This window comes from Aphidius gifuensis, linkage group LG6, assembly GCF_014905175.1.
Source record: "Aphidius gifuensis isolate YNYX2018 linkage group LG6, ASM1490517v1, whole genome shotgun sequence".
Taxonomy (NCBI): Eukaryota; Metazoa; Arthropoda; class Insecta; order Hymenoptera; family Braconidae; genus Aphidius; species Aphidius gifuensis.
Window position 1 is genome coordinate 15,970,954 of NC_057793.1, and position 19,988 is coordinate 15,990,941.

The 19,988-nt window shown below is 30.1% G+C and overlaps 1 protein-coding gene across 2 annotated transcripts in view; it reads right to left on the bottom strand.

The window, feature by feature from the left end:
• Window positions 1–15,263, bottom strand: part of LOC122859582 (ubiquitin-like protein 3) — a 78,541-nt gene extending 63,278 nt beyond the window's left edge. The window contains exons 1-3 of one of the 2 annotated variants that reach the window (XM_044163255.1): window positions 14,785–15,263; window positions 14,287–14,474; window positions 4,794–4,902 (exon numbers count right to left, since the gene is read on the bottom strand). In XM_044163255.1, coding sequence (XP_044019190.1) covers window positions 4,794–4,902; window positions 14,287–14,316 — 139 coding nt within the window. In that variant the 5' untranslated portion in view covers window positions 14,317–14,474; window positions 14,785–15,263. Of the gene's footprint in view, window positions 1–4,793; window positions 4,903–14,286 lie in introns of both variants that reach the window. The other variant, XM_044163254.1, reaches the window with a different exon arrangement.
• Between the last annotated feature and the right edge of the window lie 4,725 nt (window positions 15,264–19,988).

The window sequence follows — 19,988 nt, forward strand, 5'->3', positions numbered from 1 at the left end:
ATCAGTACATTTGTCACATTTTTCTGCTAATATTTCAATATCATTAATTGTTTCTTGAAATCCTATACAATCTAAAATACCATCTTTACTATCTTTACGTTCACGTGGTACCACATTTCATCCACATATTATTTATTGTTGTTTGGTATTGTAATTATGATGTTGCTGTCGTATTATGTCAAGCACTTGAATAACTATTATCTTGTGTATTATTTGTTTATTTAACAGATTAATTTTAAATACGCATTATTTGATCAAGAATAACATAATAAATTATATATTAGTATATAATCAAAGTTTTAATCTTAATATTCACCTTCGTCTCTCAAATCTTTCGTGGAACTAAAATTTTGAAACAAATTTTTAACAAATTTTTTCGTATCGTTGTCAAGGGAATAAATAAATAAAACAAGATAAAAAATAATTTAAAATTACTTACCTTCATACCGTTACTTTCGTTGCATCCATCTTTTGTTTTTTTTTTACTACCCATTCTAAAGAAGTTTCACTTCAAAAATATTATATCTTACTAAAAATCCAAAAACATCTACCGGTACTACAGAAGCATAGTAAAACCTGATATTTGCTTCTCTCTGTGCACAATTAAGGTTGCTTATAAATAATTAAATCGTCACTCAATTTTTTTTTTTTGGCTCATTTTTTAAATGAAATAAATATCTATACTCTCATATTTTTTCTATTTTTTCTGACGTCGTTTTTTTGAGATAATTAATGTCAAAGTTGACAACTTTTATACGCGAGGATAGGACTATAAGTTGATATACCGTACATTTTTATTTTTAATGAGTTCGTTTTTCACTAAAAAATTCGCAAATTACTATCAAATTGTAGTGCTCTACAAGACGAATACGATAAAAAAATTTGAATTTTTTCTGATGTTGATTTTTAAAGATATTTAATGTTAAATTTTGAAATTTTCGTCTTTCTCGCAACGAGAGGACATGAGAGAATTGCGATCCGGCAACACTGCTCTCTTCTCCTTGTTTACTTTTCACTTGCCGAGCGGGATGTTATACACCAACGTGACATACACAATGATGCACTGTAGTAGTGGTAGTATATAAAAAAATACAGTGTCTCACGATTTCTATTTTGCTTGCTGAAATAGTGTTGGTGCCTATCTGTTTACACACACACTACGATTTTTAAGGCAAAAGCGTAACAAAATTTTTAAAGAGGGGCCACAAAATAAACGTAGTGGTATACGAGTCCTCCAAGCCTAAATAATAGTACGACTATGTCCCTTGTAAGCAACCTTAAGTAAAACCAAGCGTAATTAAAACCAAGGGATAATTTGAAATGACAGGAATAATAAATAGTGATTGGGATTGGTTTTTAAATAAACACTGAGACTCACCATTGATATTAATTTGCAACCCAGGTAGAAAAATACGCGAAAATCGACATAAGCTATCTCGATAATAAGTCGGGTATGGTATACGGTCGATGCGACGTCGATATCGCCGTAATATCGACATTGTGAAATACCAAAAATATGAATATATTCGCATTTACGAGAAAATTATAAGTGTAAAAAAGGGAATCGGTAAATTCAGATTTTTGGCACCCAGCAGTGAGGGTCATGCCCTATCTTGGATTATGCCATTCTACTGCTCTTCGGTAGATTCAGTTTTAGCTCTCTCGGTTTGGCTAGTTTTGCCAAGTCAAATAAAAGTAAATTAAGGGACTTAGAATAATTTTTACTTTTTAATTAATAATAATAGCTAGATTTTTTCCTTAGCTAGATTTTTTACTTAGCTTCAATTATAGCCAAACACACAATATCTACATAATTTTACCAGCTTAATTTTTGCCTCAGCTACATCTTTTCCTTAGCTAGATTCTTTACTTAGCTAGATTTTTTACTTAGCTTTAATTACAGCCAAACACACAATATCTACAAAATTTTACCAGCTTAATTTTTTCTTTAGCTACATCTTTTTCTTAGCTAGATTTTTTACTTAGCTACATCTTTTACTTAGCTTTAATTAGAGCCAAACTCACAATATCTACATAATTTTACTAGCTCAATTTTTCCTTCAGTTGCATCTTTTTCTTAGCTAGATTTTTTACTTAGCTACATCTTTTACCTAGCTTTAATCATAGCCAAACACACAATATCTACATAATTTCACCAGCTTAATTTTTCCTTCAGCTACATCTTTTTCTCAGCTAGATTTTTTACTTAGCTAGATTTTTTACTTAGCTACATCTTTTACTTAGCTTTAATTAGAGCCAAACCCACAATATCTACATAATTTTACCAGCTTAATTCTCTACTTAGCTAGATTTTTTACTTATAGCTGTAATTGTAGCCAAACAATCAATTTCTAGCTCATTTTACTATCCAAATTCTTGGGTAAATTGTGAATAAGAAAAATATCTAAAATTAATTATAAGAAAATATAAGAATCAAACTTAAAGAAAAATTAGAAAAAAAATTTAAAAAAATTTCTAAGTCCCTTATTTTACTTTTATTTGACTCGGCGAAACTAGCCAAAACGAGAGAGCTGAAACTGAATCTACCGAAGAGCCGTAGAATGGCATAAACCGTGACCCTCGCCACGGGGGGGTCCCCAGGAGGTTCAATCTGAATTTACCTACGTCCGTAAAAAATTATAAATAATTATATTACAATACAATTGAGGGTCCGGATGCAATAACCAGACGAGCGCTCGAAGACAAGAAAACGCTATGTTTCGGTGGGTAAAAAATAAAAAAAATTAAAATTGATAAATCAGAAAAATAAAAAATACAGTCGTTAATAGAATTGAAAAATACATATTTTTCGTCAAATAAATTTTTTTAAATAATAATTAGTTAACGTGATAAAAAATAAAAACAATTTTTTTTTTTCAATATTTTGACATACCGCCTTAACGTATCAAGACGCGTTATGGAACATCGAATAGGCGCCCCATTGACGTCCCGTATAACGGACTTGACCCTCTACAGAGCTTTAGCTGTGATCCTTTGAATTATTATCAACTAACTCCCATTAGTTATTAACAATTCAAGCGACAACAAATAAATAATCAGAGCTCATAGATTCATAACAAGCTCTTTGTTTGAATTATTCATTCCGAGAACCGACGAAATAATAAATTCCGTTACAATTTAAATTATATATCAGGAGACTCGGTAGAGTCTCGACTCATTTTTTCCCAGCGCGAGAGATGTTACCGGGTAATTATATAAATAGATTGCGTGTGTATGACGTCACAATTCTTTATTTATTTAATAACTCCTTAAATATCAATTTTAAATTTGAAGTAATAATAGTTTCCTTATCAATATTGATGTTTCCCTATCCAATAAGCCTATCCTCGAATTTTTCCGATGAATAATAAAATTGATACAGTACCCCGTAAATGCCGGGTCACAGTTTTGACTAAAAAATATTCTTCAAACTTAAAAATGCTTCATTTCGTCGCGTTCTCTTTCCCTCTTTAATATTGCCGGTCTGATCTCTTCGTTTATCTCTCCGTCCTCTTTTATACATGCATCGGTGCTATGTCCATTTCACTTCACATCAATACGTACGCATACTTACATAAGGATACGCACATCTGATTGGTTCACAGTATACACTTGGCGCGTTAGATTCTTTTTTTTTTTTTCAACAAATAAAAAACAATTGTTCGAAATTGTGGACCGGAATTTTAATAAATACATCTTTTTTCTACGTATTCTAAACTTTAGCCGAATAATTTTCATGTTCAAAAAAAATTTTTCAAATTATTGTTAAAAAATTGAAAACAGGATTTTTCCCAGAATAGCGTCTAATTAAACAAAAGAAGTGAAATACCATCAAAATAAAAATTCTTAATTTTTACATACAAAAGTGACTCATTTTTTCCTTATTTAATAAACAAAAGAGGTGAAATAAAAAAAAAATATGAATAAAAAAAATAAGGCGGTTTTCTTACGATAGTTTATAAATTTGATTTTGTAATTTTGAAAAACCTGCCTAATTTTTTTTATTCATATTTTTTTTTTATTTCACCTCTTTTGTTTATTAAAAAAGGGAAAAATGAGTCACTTTTGTATATAAAAATTAAGAATTTTTATTTTGATGGTATTTACTTAACTTATATATTGAATTAAATTCAATAAAAAATTATGGCCTTTTTAAACTGTTCAAAACTCTTTCTTCTCCCTACTATATACAAAAAGCAGAAAATGGCGGACCAATCAATAACTGGACCACTCTTGGCACCACTCTGCTTATACCCACTCTACGAAAGCTTTAATGAAATGAAAAAATTTATGTGGGTGAATATCGTATACGTTGTTACCGTAGGATATAACAATGTCATTTTGAATATGTAGTTGGTTTTCTTATCATAAACCATTAACCGTTTGTTTTAAGAAGCTAGTGGCATAATTTTAGAAGTTTATTTTTTAAAAGAAATTGCTCTATCGTTTAAATCAAGAAGCCAATTTATTAGAACAATTGTTGTTTAAAACAAGACACTATCGGTACAAAACAAACAGAATATTGTAAAATTCAAAAAAATTTTCTTATTACACAACAATTATTGTTTTTAATTAACTATTTATTTCTTCTCTCAAACATTATATTGCCAAGATGTATTTGAATTCTAGAAGAAAGTTTTTCAGTGTATAGAGCTTGTGTAGCAAAAAACTATAGCTAGAAAAAACCTTGATATATCTATAGAAGTACAGACTTTATGAAATGAATTTAGAGTGAAAATATTTTCGGTTTAAAAAATTCAATTTTATTAACGAAAAATAAACATATTATTTACCTGCGGGCCAGTTTTCAAATACATGATGAGCTATATCTCCTGCTGAATCACTCGGACAGAACAGAAATTCTTTTGTTTTCCCACTTACTAGAATAAGGCGCAGATTAATCTGCAATGAAATGAAACAAAAATTAATAAGCAATGAGTTTAATTGAATAAGTATTAGTTACAGATATATTCTATGAATTGTAAACACAAAAATTTTAGAATTATTAAATATGATTTTCATATATTCTGACGTATATCCATGAAGCAGTACGCATCAAATTGACGATGTTAAACCTTTTTACCCCTTCACGTTCATTCAAAAAACTTTTTTGGGTTTCGAGTGACTCTTTCCAAGTGTAAAATCAAGTCAGGTTTAGATCTGAATCGGATCAGAATTGGGTTGGACGATGGTCAGAAAAATATCGGAAGCACCGATAATATATCGATCTATCCCGAATATTATCACCGATATTTACAGAAAATATATACAAAGATCATATTTTTCTACTGAAATATCGATGCTTTTAGACACTGATATCACCAAAACGATACTATTGGGACTGATACTATTGGACCGATATTTGTGAAAAAATAAATGAAAATAGGGGTTATAGTTGGAAACACATGGAATTTGGCAACAATAAATGAAGAGATTTCAAGAACAATTTAACAATAGATGACAAGATAAGTGCGGCGTGGAAACTAGATGAGTACAGTAAGAACAAAAAATTATTAATTGTTGTTATTATAAATGATGTTTTTTTTAACCAAACCTGAGACATTTATTTATTTTTTATTCATTTATTTATATAGATACTACATACGTTCTTGAAAAATTATATGTACTTTGTTTAATTTTTCAAAAATAATATTTTCTTGATTACACATCCACTGTATCGTCACGAAAAAAAATTTGAATAATTCTAGTGTGGGCTTTTGAATGAATAGATGCTTCAAATTACTCCTCCATCCTAGCTTGCACAGGGAAACGGTGGGCAATATCCAAATTCAGCCCCGTGGCACTCCCACGGTGAGGGACGTGACTTATCGTCCATTCTGGCTTCCATGACCATCTGGAGTCATTTTTATTTTTTGACTTGTTTCGTCTAGTTTGGCCAAGTTCAAAATAATGAACTTAGAAAAAAAAAAAAATTTTACAAAAAAAAACCAAGTGTTTTTTTTTATATCTACATTTTTTTACTTAGCTGTAATTGTAGCGAAACAATCAATATCTACATTATTTCACTAGCAAAATTTTTTACTTAGCTAGATGTTTTACTAAGCTGTAATTGTAACAAAACAATCAATATCTACATTATTTCACTAGCAAAATTTTTTACTTAGCTAGATTTTGAACTTAGCTGTAATTGTAACAAAACAATCCATATCTACATTATTTTACCAGCAATATTTTTTTCTTAGCTAGATATTTTACTTAACCAGATTTTGTACTTAGCTGTAATTTTAGCTCAACAATCAAAATCTACATTATTTTACTTAGCTTCATATTTTCTTTAGCTAGATTTTTTACTTAGCTACATTTTTTCTTTAGCAACATCTTTTCCTTAGCTAGATTTTGTACTTAGCTGTAATTGTAGCCGAAAAATAAAAATCTACATTATTTTACTTAGCTACATCTTTTCCTTAGCTACATCTTTTCCTTAGCTAGATTTTTTACTTAGCTAGATTTTTTACTTAGCTGTAATTGTAGCCAAACAATCAATATCTACATTATTTTACCAGTAAAGTATTTACTTAGCTAGACTTTCTACTTGGCTGGATTTATTACTTAGCTGCAATTGTAGCAAGAAAAAAACTTAGAAAAAAAATATTGAAAAAAAACTTTTTACGAGAAAAAAACTAAGTCCCGTATTTTGAAACTTGGCAAAACCAGCCAAACAAGGGCAACGTCCGAACTCAGGCCCAAGCGCTCCAGGGAGGCGGAACGTGACTTATCGTTCATTCTGGCTTCCATGTCCGTCCGTTGTTATTTTTATTTATTGACTAGTTTTGTCTAGTTTTGCCAAGCTAAAAATAATGGACTTTGGAAAAAAAATTAAATTTAAAAAAAAAAAAACTTAGATATCTACATTATTTTACCAGCAAAATTTTTTACTTAGCTGGATTTTTTACTTAGCTGTAATTGTAGCCAAACAATCAATATCTATATTATTTTAATTAGCTAGATTTTTACTTAGCTAGATTTTTTACTTAGCTAAATTTTGTACTTAGCTTAAGTTTTTACTTAGCTAGATTTTTCACTTAGCTGTAATTGTAGCCACACAATCATTATTTGCATTATTTTACTTAGCAATATTTTTTACTTAGCTGTAATTGTAGCCACACAACCAATATCTATAAAATAATGATTTTACTTAGCTAGATTTTTTACTTAGCTGTAATTGTAGCCACGCAATCAATATCTACATTATTTTACTTAGCTAGATTTTTCACTTAGCTTTAATCATAGCCAAACAATCAATATCTACATCATTTTACTCAGCTAGATATTTTACTTAGCTAGATTTTTTACTTAGCTGTAATTGTAGCCACACAACCAATATCTACATTATTTTACTTAGCTATATTTTTCATTTAGCTAGATTTTTTACTTAGCTTTAATTATAGCCAAACAATCAATATCTACATTATTTCCCTTAGCTAGATTTTTTACTTCAAAAAACTTGGAAAAAAAAAATTTTACGAAAAAAAACTAAGTCCCTTATTTTGATTTTGGCAAAACTAGACGAAACGAGTCAAAGAAAAATAAAAATACGGATGGTCATAATGGCCATAATCTGCAATAAACCGCGACGGGGGGCACCATGGGGTGCTCGGGCCTGAGTTCGGTATCAGCCCTCTAGTTTTGACTAGTTTTGCCAACTCGAATAAAAGTAAAAAAAGAGACTTGGAATAATTTTTTTGGCCTAGCGGGCGGGAATTGCCCGTTTGTCGCCCTAAATTTGTGGCGCGAAGCATATCTTTGTTGCTCTACACATTGCGGGCGACAAACGGGTGTTTCCCGCCCGCTCGGCCAAAAAATAGTATGAGTTACGCGGGCGCAATGTGAGTGATCGTCTCTTGCACTCAGCACACACATTGCGCCTTTGATACATAATATACTATTACTTTGTAATTGATTTTAATTAATAATGAGCTACATCTTTCCCTTATCTGGATTTTTACTTAGCTTTAATTATATTTAAATTTGATTATAAAAAAATATAAGAATTAAACTTTAAAAAAGTACAAAAAAAATTTAAAAAGAAAAAATTAAAGAAAAAGCTTGGAAAAAAAAAAAAAATTACGAAAAAAAAACTAAGTCCCTCATTTTGAACTTGGGAAAGATAAAATATAAAGAGAGAAGTACGAATAGTAAGAAGATCACACTGTTAAAATTTTTTGTTGAAATTAAGATAAAAAATTCTGTTAAATAGAAATTTTTTTCTATGAGATAAGAATATTTAAAAGAAGTAAAAAACAGTTTGGTTGGAAAAAAAAAATAAATCTCAATTCGAGTATTCGAGGTTAGAACCATCAAATAAAAGGTCTGTAAAGTCAGCACATACATTATAGCACAATCAAACCGGACTACGTCAGGAATTACGTGCGGATGATGTCCCAGGTAGGAGTTCTCGGGCTTGAACAACTGTGCCAGGCTTGTGCGAGGGTCGTGTATCGAGCCTGGGGAGCACAGGCTTGACACAAGCTTGTGCCCATTGTTTTCTCCGGCCTTACACGAGCCTCGTTAACACAGGCTTGACACAAGACTGTCCACGTTGTCTTTAACCGGCCTCACACAGGCCTCAATAATTCAAGCCGGTGTCAAGCCTGTGTTTTTTGTTTTCCCTGGCCTCACACGAGCCTCGTTAACACAGGCTTGACACAAGACTGTCCCCGTTGTCTTTAACCGGCCTCACACAGGCCTCAATAATTCAAGCCGGTGTCAAGCCTGTGTTTTTTGTTTTCCCCGGCCTCACACGAGCCTTGTTAACACAGGCTTGACACAAGCCTGTCACCGTTATTCTCAACCGCCCACACACAGGCCTCAATAATTCAAGCCGGGGTCAAGCCTGTGTCCTTTGTTTTCCCTGGCCCCACCCGAGCCTCGTTAACACAGGCTTGACACAAGACTGTCCCCGTTGTTTTCAACCGGCCTCACACAGGCTTCAATAGTCCAAGCCGGTGTCAAGCCTGTTTTTTTTGTTTTCCCCGGCCTCACACGAGCCTTGTGTCAAGCCCGTTTTACCAAGCCTCACACGGGACTTGACTTGTGCATATATTCGATTAAAAAAAACAATTAATTAATTAGATCTATAAATTGTAAATAGACATTTTAAATAAAAATTATTAGGTTTTGACTATCGTGCCAGGCTTTTACAAGGACTGTGTATTGACTCTCGAATAAATTCATCCATATAAAAAATTTTGACTGACTCTTTCATGAATCCCCCGTGGTCGACTTGATAGAGCATTGGAGTTCCACGTGAGAGACCTAGGATCGATCCCCCGTTACGCCGTTTATTTTCGTTCATATAATCATCGTTAATTCAAATTGTATCGCGTAAAAAATAATAATGTCAAATTAATAAATTAATAATAATTGTTTATTTATATTTTTTTATAATTTTTTTTGCAAGCCAGTGTCAAGCCTGGGAACACAAGACTGTGTCAAGCCTGGGAACACAAGACTGTGTCAAGCCTGGGAACACAAGCCTGTGCCAAGCCTGATACACTAGTCCGACACCAGTAAATACATCGTGAACATTCCAGACTTGACACAGGCTTGTGTCACAGGCCTGACACAGGCCCGAGAGCCGGGTAATCAGGCTTGTCCCAGGCTTGTGCCCGTCGTCACTTCCTACCTGGGGTGCGTTTTTTGTGCGGTATTCGTAATTTTTGTACGTTTTTTTTTTTGTTTTTTTTTTAAATTGTGCTAGCTTACACTAAAAGCTAGCAAAACTTTTTTAATACCATCTGGTCTTAATGTTAATAGGCTCAAAATTACGTGCAAATTATGTGTGATTTATGTGCCAATAAATTAATTAAAAAAAATAATTTTCTTTTATTTTTTATAACATTTTTGAATATTAACAAATTAAAGCTAGCAAAAATTTTGTACTAATGATTCGATCTTGATGAAATTAGGCTTAAAATTGAGTGTAAATTATGTGTGATTTATGTGCGAATAAATAAATTTAAAAAAAAATTTTTGTTTTTATGTTTTATAACATTTTGAATATTAACAAATTAAAGCTAGCACAACTTTTTAAATAATGATAGGTTTTTGATGTCAGTAGGCCCAACATTGCGTGCTAATTACGTGTTAATTATGTGCGAATAAATAAATTTAAAAAAAAAATTTATTTTTATATTTTATAACATTTTTGAATATTAACAAATTAAAGGTACCAAAACTTTTTTGATAATGATGCGATCTTGATAAAATTAGGCTGAAAATTAAGTGCAAATTATGTGTGATTTATGTGTGAATAAATTAATTTGGAAAAAAAAATTTTTTTAATTGTTTATAACATTTTTAAAAAATGACAAATGAAAGCTGGTACAACTCTTTAAATACTAATCAGATCTTAATGAAATTAGGCCCAAAATTACGTGCTAATTATGTGATAATTATGTGTGAATAAATAAATTTAAAAAAAAAAATTCATTTTTATATTTTATAACATTTTTGAATATTAACAAATTGAAGCTAGCAAAACTTTTTTAATAATGATTCGATCTTGATAAATTTAGGCTCGAAATTACGTGCGAATAATGTGTGATTTATGTGCAAATAAATAAATTTGGAAATAGTATATTTCGTTACAAGTGCCCACTCAGAGAGTGTGCTCTCAACGAATTTGGAGGGGCAAGCACGAGCCTTGGCGAGTGTTTCCCCTCCAAATGAGTTGTGAGCGGGCTCTCTGATTGGGCACATGTAACGAACCATATTTTATGTTACTAGGGACAGTGGTAATAATGTGTGAATTTCTAAAAAGCGCACTACCCCTCTTGCGCTTTGGAAATTCACACATTATTCCCACTGCCCTTGTAACATAAAAAAATTTTTTTACTTGTTTATATCATTTTTAAGTTTTAACAAATTGAAGCTAGCACAACTTTTCAAATACTCAATAGATCTTAATGTAAGTAGGCCTAAAATGTTATAAAAAATAAAAGAAAATTATTTTTTTGAATTTATTTATTCGCACATAAATCACACATAATGTGCACGTAATTTTGGGCCTACTTACATTAAGATCTGATCAGTATTTAAAAAGTTGTGCTAGCTTTAATTTGTTAGTTTTTAAAAATGTTATAAAAAATGAAAAAAAAATTTTTTTTTTAATTTATTTTTCCACACATAAATCAGACATAATTTGCACGTAATTTTGAGCCTAATAACATCAAGACCAGATGATTATTAAAAAAGTTTTGCTAGCTTTCAGTGTAAGCTAGCACAATTTTAACAAAAAAAAAAAAAAAGACGCACAAAAATTACGAATACCGCACAAAAAACGCACATGATCCGCACGTAATGTAGCTAAGAAAAAGATGTAACTCACTAAAAAAATCTAGCTAAGTAAAAATCTAGTGGCTAAGTAAAAAAAATCCTATACATGTTTACAAAAATATAGATGACTCGAAAACTATTCAAGATATCTAAATTTTCTATAGGGGCTTTTTTTCTCCTTGACGAATTTCATCGAATTCCATTATTGAAATTGAAAAAAAAAGAAAAAAAAATAGATTAAAATTTTTAAATTATCGCGCTTCGAAAACTATTCGAGATATTGAAAATTTTTTTTCGATTTTTTTCTTTAACTCGACAAGCTTTATCGAATGCCGTTATTAGATTTTAGAAATAATTATTATTTTACAAAGTATATTTACATAATCGATAAATAGCCATATTTTTCATATTAAATTCCATTTTTAACCACTTTGCGCATTCGTAAGAATTTTTTCCATATTTTTTCCATAATCCTGAGAAAATTTTCTATAAGAAACCAACAAAAAAATGGCAATTGCCGAGTTCGCTCCCAGGCCCACGAAATAAGCGGATTAAATTTTTCGGGCAAACCGGTTCATCCGAGTTCGCTCCCGTTTCAAAAAAATGAAGAATCCGAGTTCGCTCCATACCCTTCCCCTATTGTTCCCCCTCCACTTTTCTAGCTCGTTATTTCCTATTTTTATACTCAAGATCTAGCTTCAGTTATAGCCAAACGATCAATATCTACATTATTTTTTCTTAGCTAGATTTTTTTCTTAGCTGTAATTGTAGCCAAACAATCAATGTCTACATTATTTTACTCAGCTAGATTTTTTTCTTAGCTGTAATTGTAGCCAAACAATCATTATCTACATTATTCCACTTAGCTAGATTTTTTACTTAGCTAAACTTTTTACTTAGCTAGATTTTTTTCTTAGCTGTAATTGTAGCCGAACAATCAATATCTACATTATTTTACTTAGCTAGATTTTTTACTTAGCTGTAATTGTAGCCAAACAATCAATATCTACATTATTTTTCTTAGCTAGATTTTCTTACTTATCTGTAATTGTAGCCAAACAATCATTATCTACATTATTCCACTTAGCTAGATTTTTTACTTAGCTAAACTTTTTACTTAGCTAGATTTTTTTCTTAGCTGTAATTGTAGCCGAACAATCAATATCTACATTATTTTACTTAGCTAGATTTTTTACTTAGCTGTAATTGTAGCCAAACAATCAATATCTACATTATTTTTCTTAGCTAGATTTTCTTACTTATCTGTAATTGTAGCCAAACAATCAATGTCTACATTATTTTACTCAGCTAGATTTTTTTCTTAGCTGTAATTGTAGCCAAACAATCATTATCTACATTATTCCACTTAGCTAGATTTTTTACTTATCTAAACTTTTTACTTAGCTAGATTTTTTTCTTAGCTGTAATTGTAGCCGAACAATCAATATCTACATTATTTTACTTAGCTAGATTTTTTACTTAGCTGTAATTGTAGCCAAACAATCAATATCTACATTATTTTTCTTAGCTAGATTTTTTTACTTATCTGTAATTGTAGCCAAACAATCAATGTCTACATTATTTTACTCAGCTAGATTTTTTACTTAACCTTAATGTGAAGAGAAATTTAAAAGGAGGGGGTACCTAAAACGAAAGTAGGGGAATATTAGAAAAAGAGAGATGGGAGCAAACTCGGAAGCCAAAATTTCGCATTTCGGAGCGAACTCGGATTTTTTGGAGGTGTTTCGGATATCGTTATATCCCCAAGACGCATAATATGAGCCTAATACAAAATCTCTATCTTGATTATCACATAAGTTATGGCTTGCCGAAAGAAAATCTAAAAAACGGCCCCATGAATGTCACTATAGAATTAAAATAAAATGTTTATAAGGCTAAAAAAAAAAAGCCACGATTCGAATAAAGTCATTGTTGATAAACCATTAAATCATATTTGAGCAACAATTCAAAATAATCATGGCCCTAGCCAGAGTATTGAAAATTTTTATTTTCAACGGGTAGCGCGGGCCACATGCCCCAACAAACGTTACCAGGTCTTTTTCCATTATTAAAATCACAATTTATTGTGTAATTTTAAAAAAAAAAAAAACATTAATATGGTTTTAGAATTTATGTTTCGAGCATAACAAATTTTGTTAAACAGCACGGTAATTTTTACTCTACCCGATCAACTAAAACTCTATTACCGGCAGAACAAATATTGTTGAGTTTCAACTTTTCCTGTACTTTGCTGTGCAGAACTGCAATTTTTCTTCTGTTTTATCAACATTTTCCATTTTTTTTCTTCTCCTTGCACAAGCTTGGGCTATCGAAGCTTCTGTTAACCCCGAGAAAATCAGTGGGAACAAGCTTGTGCTACCCAGTTTTTATGAAAAATTCTTCTCTACAACATTCCATATATTAGCTTTCTTCAACCAGCTGATTTATTATTCCTCTAGCAGAATAATTTTAAAATGGTTCAGATGACTTACAGATAATAAATTTGCTAAACTGATTGACGATAAAATTTTTTTTTCTAAGTCTGGAGTGAAAACTGGGTCATGAAACTGGCTAGGATAACTATGAAAAAAGGCAGAGATAGAAGTTTTCGGTTTATAGAATATGTATTGGAGATTCAAAAACCGAAGAGAACTCCGAAAATAATAGTATAAAGTACATTGTATATTTAAAAAAAACAAGCTTCCGCAAGCTCCTAACGAATGTTTGAACAACTCTACACGTAAGGGAGAGGATTTTTTTTGTTGCATTACACACTTCAAAAACATCTAAAAATAAAAAAAATATATATATCAATATGTTTCAATCCTGAATCTTTTTAATCAACCAATATACACGACTGTAAACTATCGTTCGGATGCTTATCAGTTATTATATTGAAGAATTATGTTTCAGCTGTGTTATATGTATTGATTAATAAAATGTAAAAACTATACAACTTAAAAATGGAAAGGCACAAAATTGGCTTACCTTGTCAGAAGGGATATTTCTAGAATTCATTGCAAACTTTTTCAGAATAGTAATTCAATCTGAAAACCTTGTTTATATATCTTTATTATTTCTATTCAGTACTTTTGAAACTATTTTTTATTTTTTTTTCAATTTTTCCAATGACAATAAAATAGACAACACATATAAACACCATGGGCGCTCACACACTTGAACATACATATATATTTATATTGATATGCACATATATACAACGGCAGATAATGTGAAAACCAAGGTGGTATGATAGATTACAGGCAAAACAATTTAAATTGCCAAAATTAACCAAACAAGAAATATCATTTAATAAATAGTATTATAAGTGGAAGTTGTGATTAATATGCAAATTATGTGAATTTATGTATCTATATATATATATATACATATGTATATTTATATACACATATATATATATAAATATACATATATATACATATATATATGTATATGCATATGGATAATTATCAAACCAAACTACACATTTCTTTTTCTGTATTCCAGTTTCAGCCACAAAAATCACTAAAAATCACGAATTGAAAATAATAATATCAGTGACTTTTACAGTCAGCCGAAATCCAACGAAATATATTATTTAGACATCGGCATGTCGAAATTATTCATTAGCAATCTGATTTTTATTCGTTTATTTGTCTTCGTTAGCCAAATGTGATCTCAATAGTTTCCAGGCCCCAGGGTATCAAACAGAAATTGTCAGCCCGACGTTACTTGCACATGTCGGGCACGAAATATTTAAGATACATATTCATTCAATAAAAGACGCCCGATAATGTTAATAACAACTATCACTACACTTCACAAGTTAAAGTTATGCACATAAAATGGCGTAAAACCGCATAGTATTCGGGGATTTACAAGGAATTGCAAGGAATATGATTTATTATGACATATATACAGTGTTGGGCTATTCCGTATTATACGTGTATTATACGGCTCTTATTTTTGGCGTCGATCGTATTATACGTTCAAGAAGACTAGAAATCATGGAGGTCTACAAGGAGCGTAATCTCCTATGTTAAGTACCTTTTTTTGCTAGTGATGGCGCTTGTGCTCCGTCGGTCTTAGAGTGGGTATAAGCACTTATATCCACTAGCTTATACCCACTCTAGTCGGTCTCATGTCCAGTGTTGGGTAAATGGTCGATTTTTGGGTTTAATACTTTCATACCGGTATGAAAGTATTAAACCGGTATAATACCGGTATGAAAGTATGAAAGTATGAAACTCAGGAACGCCCCCTATGGCATCAAAATTGTCTACCATACCAGCATAAAACTCTCGAATGTCAAATTTTTTGTTGATATATTAATAGATGTATTACAGAATAAACAAATAATATGAACAATATTTGATTATAAAAACAACAACAGTAATGTATTTTAATTTATTTGAACAGATAATAAGCTATTGACAAATGGCTAAGAAACGGATGTAGCTTCCCTGTTAATTTCTAAAGAATTAATTCAGCCAAAGTAATTAACATCCTTTCCTTAGCTACCATTTTTCCCATAGCTTTTTATTATAATTTAAATAAATAAATGGTCATAGGAAAAATGGTAGCTAAGGAAAGGAAGTTGTCACATGTTAATTTATACGAAATTGATTTTGCCAAAGAAATAAACATGCAGGCAACATCCTTTCCTTTGATAATATTTTTTCCATAGCCAAAGATTTATTTTAATATATAAATAGTCATAGGAAAAATGGTAGCTAAGGAAAGGATGTTGCCTGCATGTTAATTCCTCTGGCAAAATTAATTTCGTATAAATTAACATGTGACAACATCCTTTCCTTAGCTATCACTTTTCCTATGACCATTTATTTATTTAAAAAAATAAAAAGCTATGGGAAAAATATTAGCTAAGGAAAGGATGTTGCCTGCATGTTAATTTCTCTGGCAAAATTCATTTCGTATAAATTAACATGTGACAACTCACTATTTTCATACTTTTATTTATTCAAGTTAATAAAAAGCTATGGGAAAAGTATGAGCTAAGGAAAGGATGTTGCCTACGTATTAATTTCTTTGGCTAAAGTAATATTTTATGAATTAACATGTAAACAACATTCTGTCCATAGACATTTTTCCAATAGGTTTTTACATAAATAAATAAATGAAAAACTATGGAAAAAATAACTAAAGAAGGGTGTTGCCACATGTTGATTTATAAAGAATTAATTGAGCCAAAGAAATTAACAGGTAAGCCACATCCTGTCCTTAGACATTTGTCAATAGCTTTTAATATATTCAATAAATTTATTACTACTGACAAAAGTCTGAGAAAAGGATGAAGATTATTACTATTATGCTATAATTAAAGGAATGATTCTCTTAAATTTAAATTATGAGCAATTAAAAATGGTGTGTGACGTAATATACGAAAATTCCTACAGATGGCGTTACTAAAGTGGTATGAAAGTATGAAAGTATGAAACCTCCGCGGTATAATACCGGTATTATACCGAGGTTTACGACCGGTATGATACCGCGGTATTATACAAACCCAACACTGCTCATGTCACATGCATGGAGGTGTATAAGGAGGGTAATCTCTCGAATTTCACTGAAGCTCACAGAATGAAGCAAGTCAGTACGTTTTTCTGCCGGTGATGACGCTAGTGGGCCGAGTGCCCAAAGTCACATGTTGTTTTTGTTTACATTTTTTTTTTTTTTTTGTGTAGCTCAGTTAGAGTATTCCTTCATTCTGTAAAAAAATAATACAACGACATAATACATTATTTAATTAACAAATAAAATTAAAGCAATTTATTTTAATAAAATAAACACCAAGGAAAAGCAAAGTCTAAGAAAAAGATAAAGCTAAGGAATTAATGTTGCTTACCATATAATTTCTTTATAGTCACATCAATTCTTTAGCTTCATCTTTTTCTTAGCTACTGTTTTCCTTTGGTATTTTTTTTATGATAATGAATTACTTTAATGTTAAATGAACAATTTTCTATTAAAAAGATTATTCCAAATAAATTCTATTTCAATTACATGTGATGCAAATGTTGACATAAAAAATAATAATATAGTCCAATTGAAGTATTGAAAAAAAAAACAAAAATGTTTATGATGACATTAATAGATATGAACAAGAAAAACCAAGTTTTTTAGAGAAATTAGTTGGTAAAGAAAAAAGATAAAAAAACCACCAAAGGGTTTGTATTGAATATATCGAAATTTTTATTTTGACTTTCTTTTTTACTTGAAGAGTTTTATCGACTGCGATTATTATATTTGCAAAAAAAATATATATATTGAAATTTATAAATTATTATCTAAATTTTTATCGAAACATTTTTTTCTCCTTGACGAGCTTCATTGATTTATATTAATAAATTTTAGAATTAATCATTATTCTAATAACTATACGATATATAACCGATAAATAGCCGTTTTTTCCATACTTTCACTCCATTTTTAACCACTTTGCTGATGTGTAGGAATTTTTTCCGTATTTTTCCCGTAATCGTGAGAAAATTTCCTATAAAAACTGAATAAAAAAACATGTTGTCTAGGATATAATAATATCCTCTGAAAGTGTTGATGTAATAGATTTGTGTTTGTTTTATTAATAGTATATTTCGTTACAAGTGCCCACTCAGAGAGTGTGCTCTCAACGAATTTGGAGGGGCAAGCACGAGCCTTGGCGATTAAGCAATTTAAATTTTAACTCCATTTTTAACCACTTTGCTGATGTGTAGGAATTTTTTCCGTATTTTTCCCGTAATCGTGAGAAAATTTCCTATAAAAACTGAATAAAAAAACATGTTGTCTAGGATATAATAATATCCTCTGAAAGTGTTGATGTAATAGATTTGTGTTTGTTTTATTAATATTCTTTTATTCTTATTTGGATTAATACGTCTTTACTTTTATACGCCGTGTAACATACATTACAGCACCTCGATAGTTCAATTCCCAAACTATATTTTACAAACGCTATTTCGCATTTAGTATGTTAAACAAACTTGAATAATTTAAAATCAATAAATATCGACAGATGAAATATAATATATATAGTTGAATCCTAATAATATCGATATTGAAACTTTGAATATCACTGTGTTTTTTCATACGTAATACATTATACTTATTAAAAAAGGTACTTTTTAGTTTAAATCGAAAATTTTTCTTTAAACTAAAAAGTACCTTTTTTAATACACTATAATAAACATAATAATTATGAATATGAATATTTATCAAGTTTACCATTTTTCTTTTACTTCCCGAGGAACGAAATTTATATATATTTTTATATACCTTTATATATTCACATATAACTTTATAAAATTTTATATAATTTTATATAATTTTATATAATTATATAAAAATTTAAAGAATTTTTAAACTCTCTATATATAATTATATACAACTTTATAAAATTTTATACAATTATATGAACTTATATATAAATTTCGTTCCTCGGGTTTAATTGAAAAAGTATAAATAAATTATATTGTAAAAGTATCGTACAATTGCAATAATATTTTTTTCTTCCAAACTAATACATCAATGCCCGTGATGGAGAAGACAACATGGCCAAGCATCGGGCCGAGCCTGGCAAAATGTTGCCAAGTCTTGGCTACCACTCTTGGTCAGTGCTTGTACCAGGCGTGGGGATTGACACCAATTTAAGCTTGGCTACCAATACTGGGCCAAGCATTGCATGCCAATACTCGGCCAAGACTTCCAAAAATTTAATAATTTTATAAAAAAAAAAAAAATTTTAATTGTTTAAAATATTTAATTTTTTTATTTATACAAGACAACTTAGGCCATGCGGTCAGAATTTATTACAAGTTAAATCCCGATGATTTTAATCAGTTTAAATTCATAATTTACGTAACCAAATATTACGTAAATATATTTAAAAATATTTAAGCAAAATAAATCAATAAAAATATCGAATAAATATAACTTACAGTTTTTCGGCTGGTGACTCTTAAAATTATTCTAAGACTTTTCAAAGCACGTATTAGAGCAGTCGGAGCAGTTAGAGCTGGTAGTCACAGGATCAGGGATCCCAGTGAACTGATCGATATATTGGGTCAGGCTATTTAAAATGAAAAGATAAATTTTACTTGTATTGCGGGGCATCGTCAACTCATTGGAGTGTTTATTTACTTGAAAAACAATTAAAATTAACCATTTTGTTTCAATATGTCTGAACTATTTTTATCTGGTTTTTAATAAAATTTAAAAATGGTAGCCACGAAAAGTTTTTTTCCACTACAGTCAAAACTAAACGGAAATCGATAAAATCATGAAATCCACAGTTTTAACATTACTCTCAACCTTTAAGACCATTTGAACTATCTACAAAACTTAATCTAAAAAAAAATTTTTAGGAACAAATTCGTTCTATTGAAAATTGAAAATTTTCAAAACTCCGGCGAAAGCCCGTGTGGTTTATCTCGATTATTCCAAATTCATTACAGTTTAATTTTTTTTACCATTTTAAATTATATGATTGAATTTTTTTATTTTTTTCCTGACGTGCGCTGTCAAATTATGTACACAATACAGATAAAACAAATTTGAGGTTATACTTCATGTAGGTATTGATATCAATGATTCTATTAGATTTGTTCAAGAAATAAATCAATACAAATATTAAAAAAATAAATCGTTCATTTTACTTTTTTTTCAACTAAACA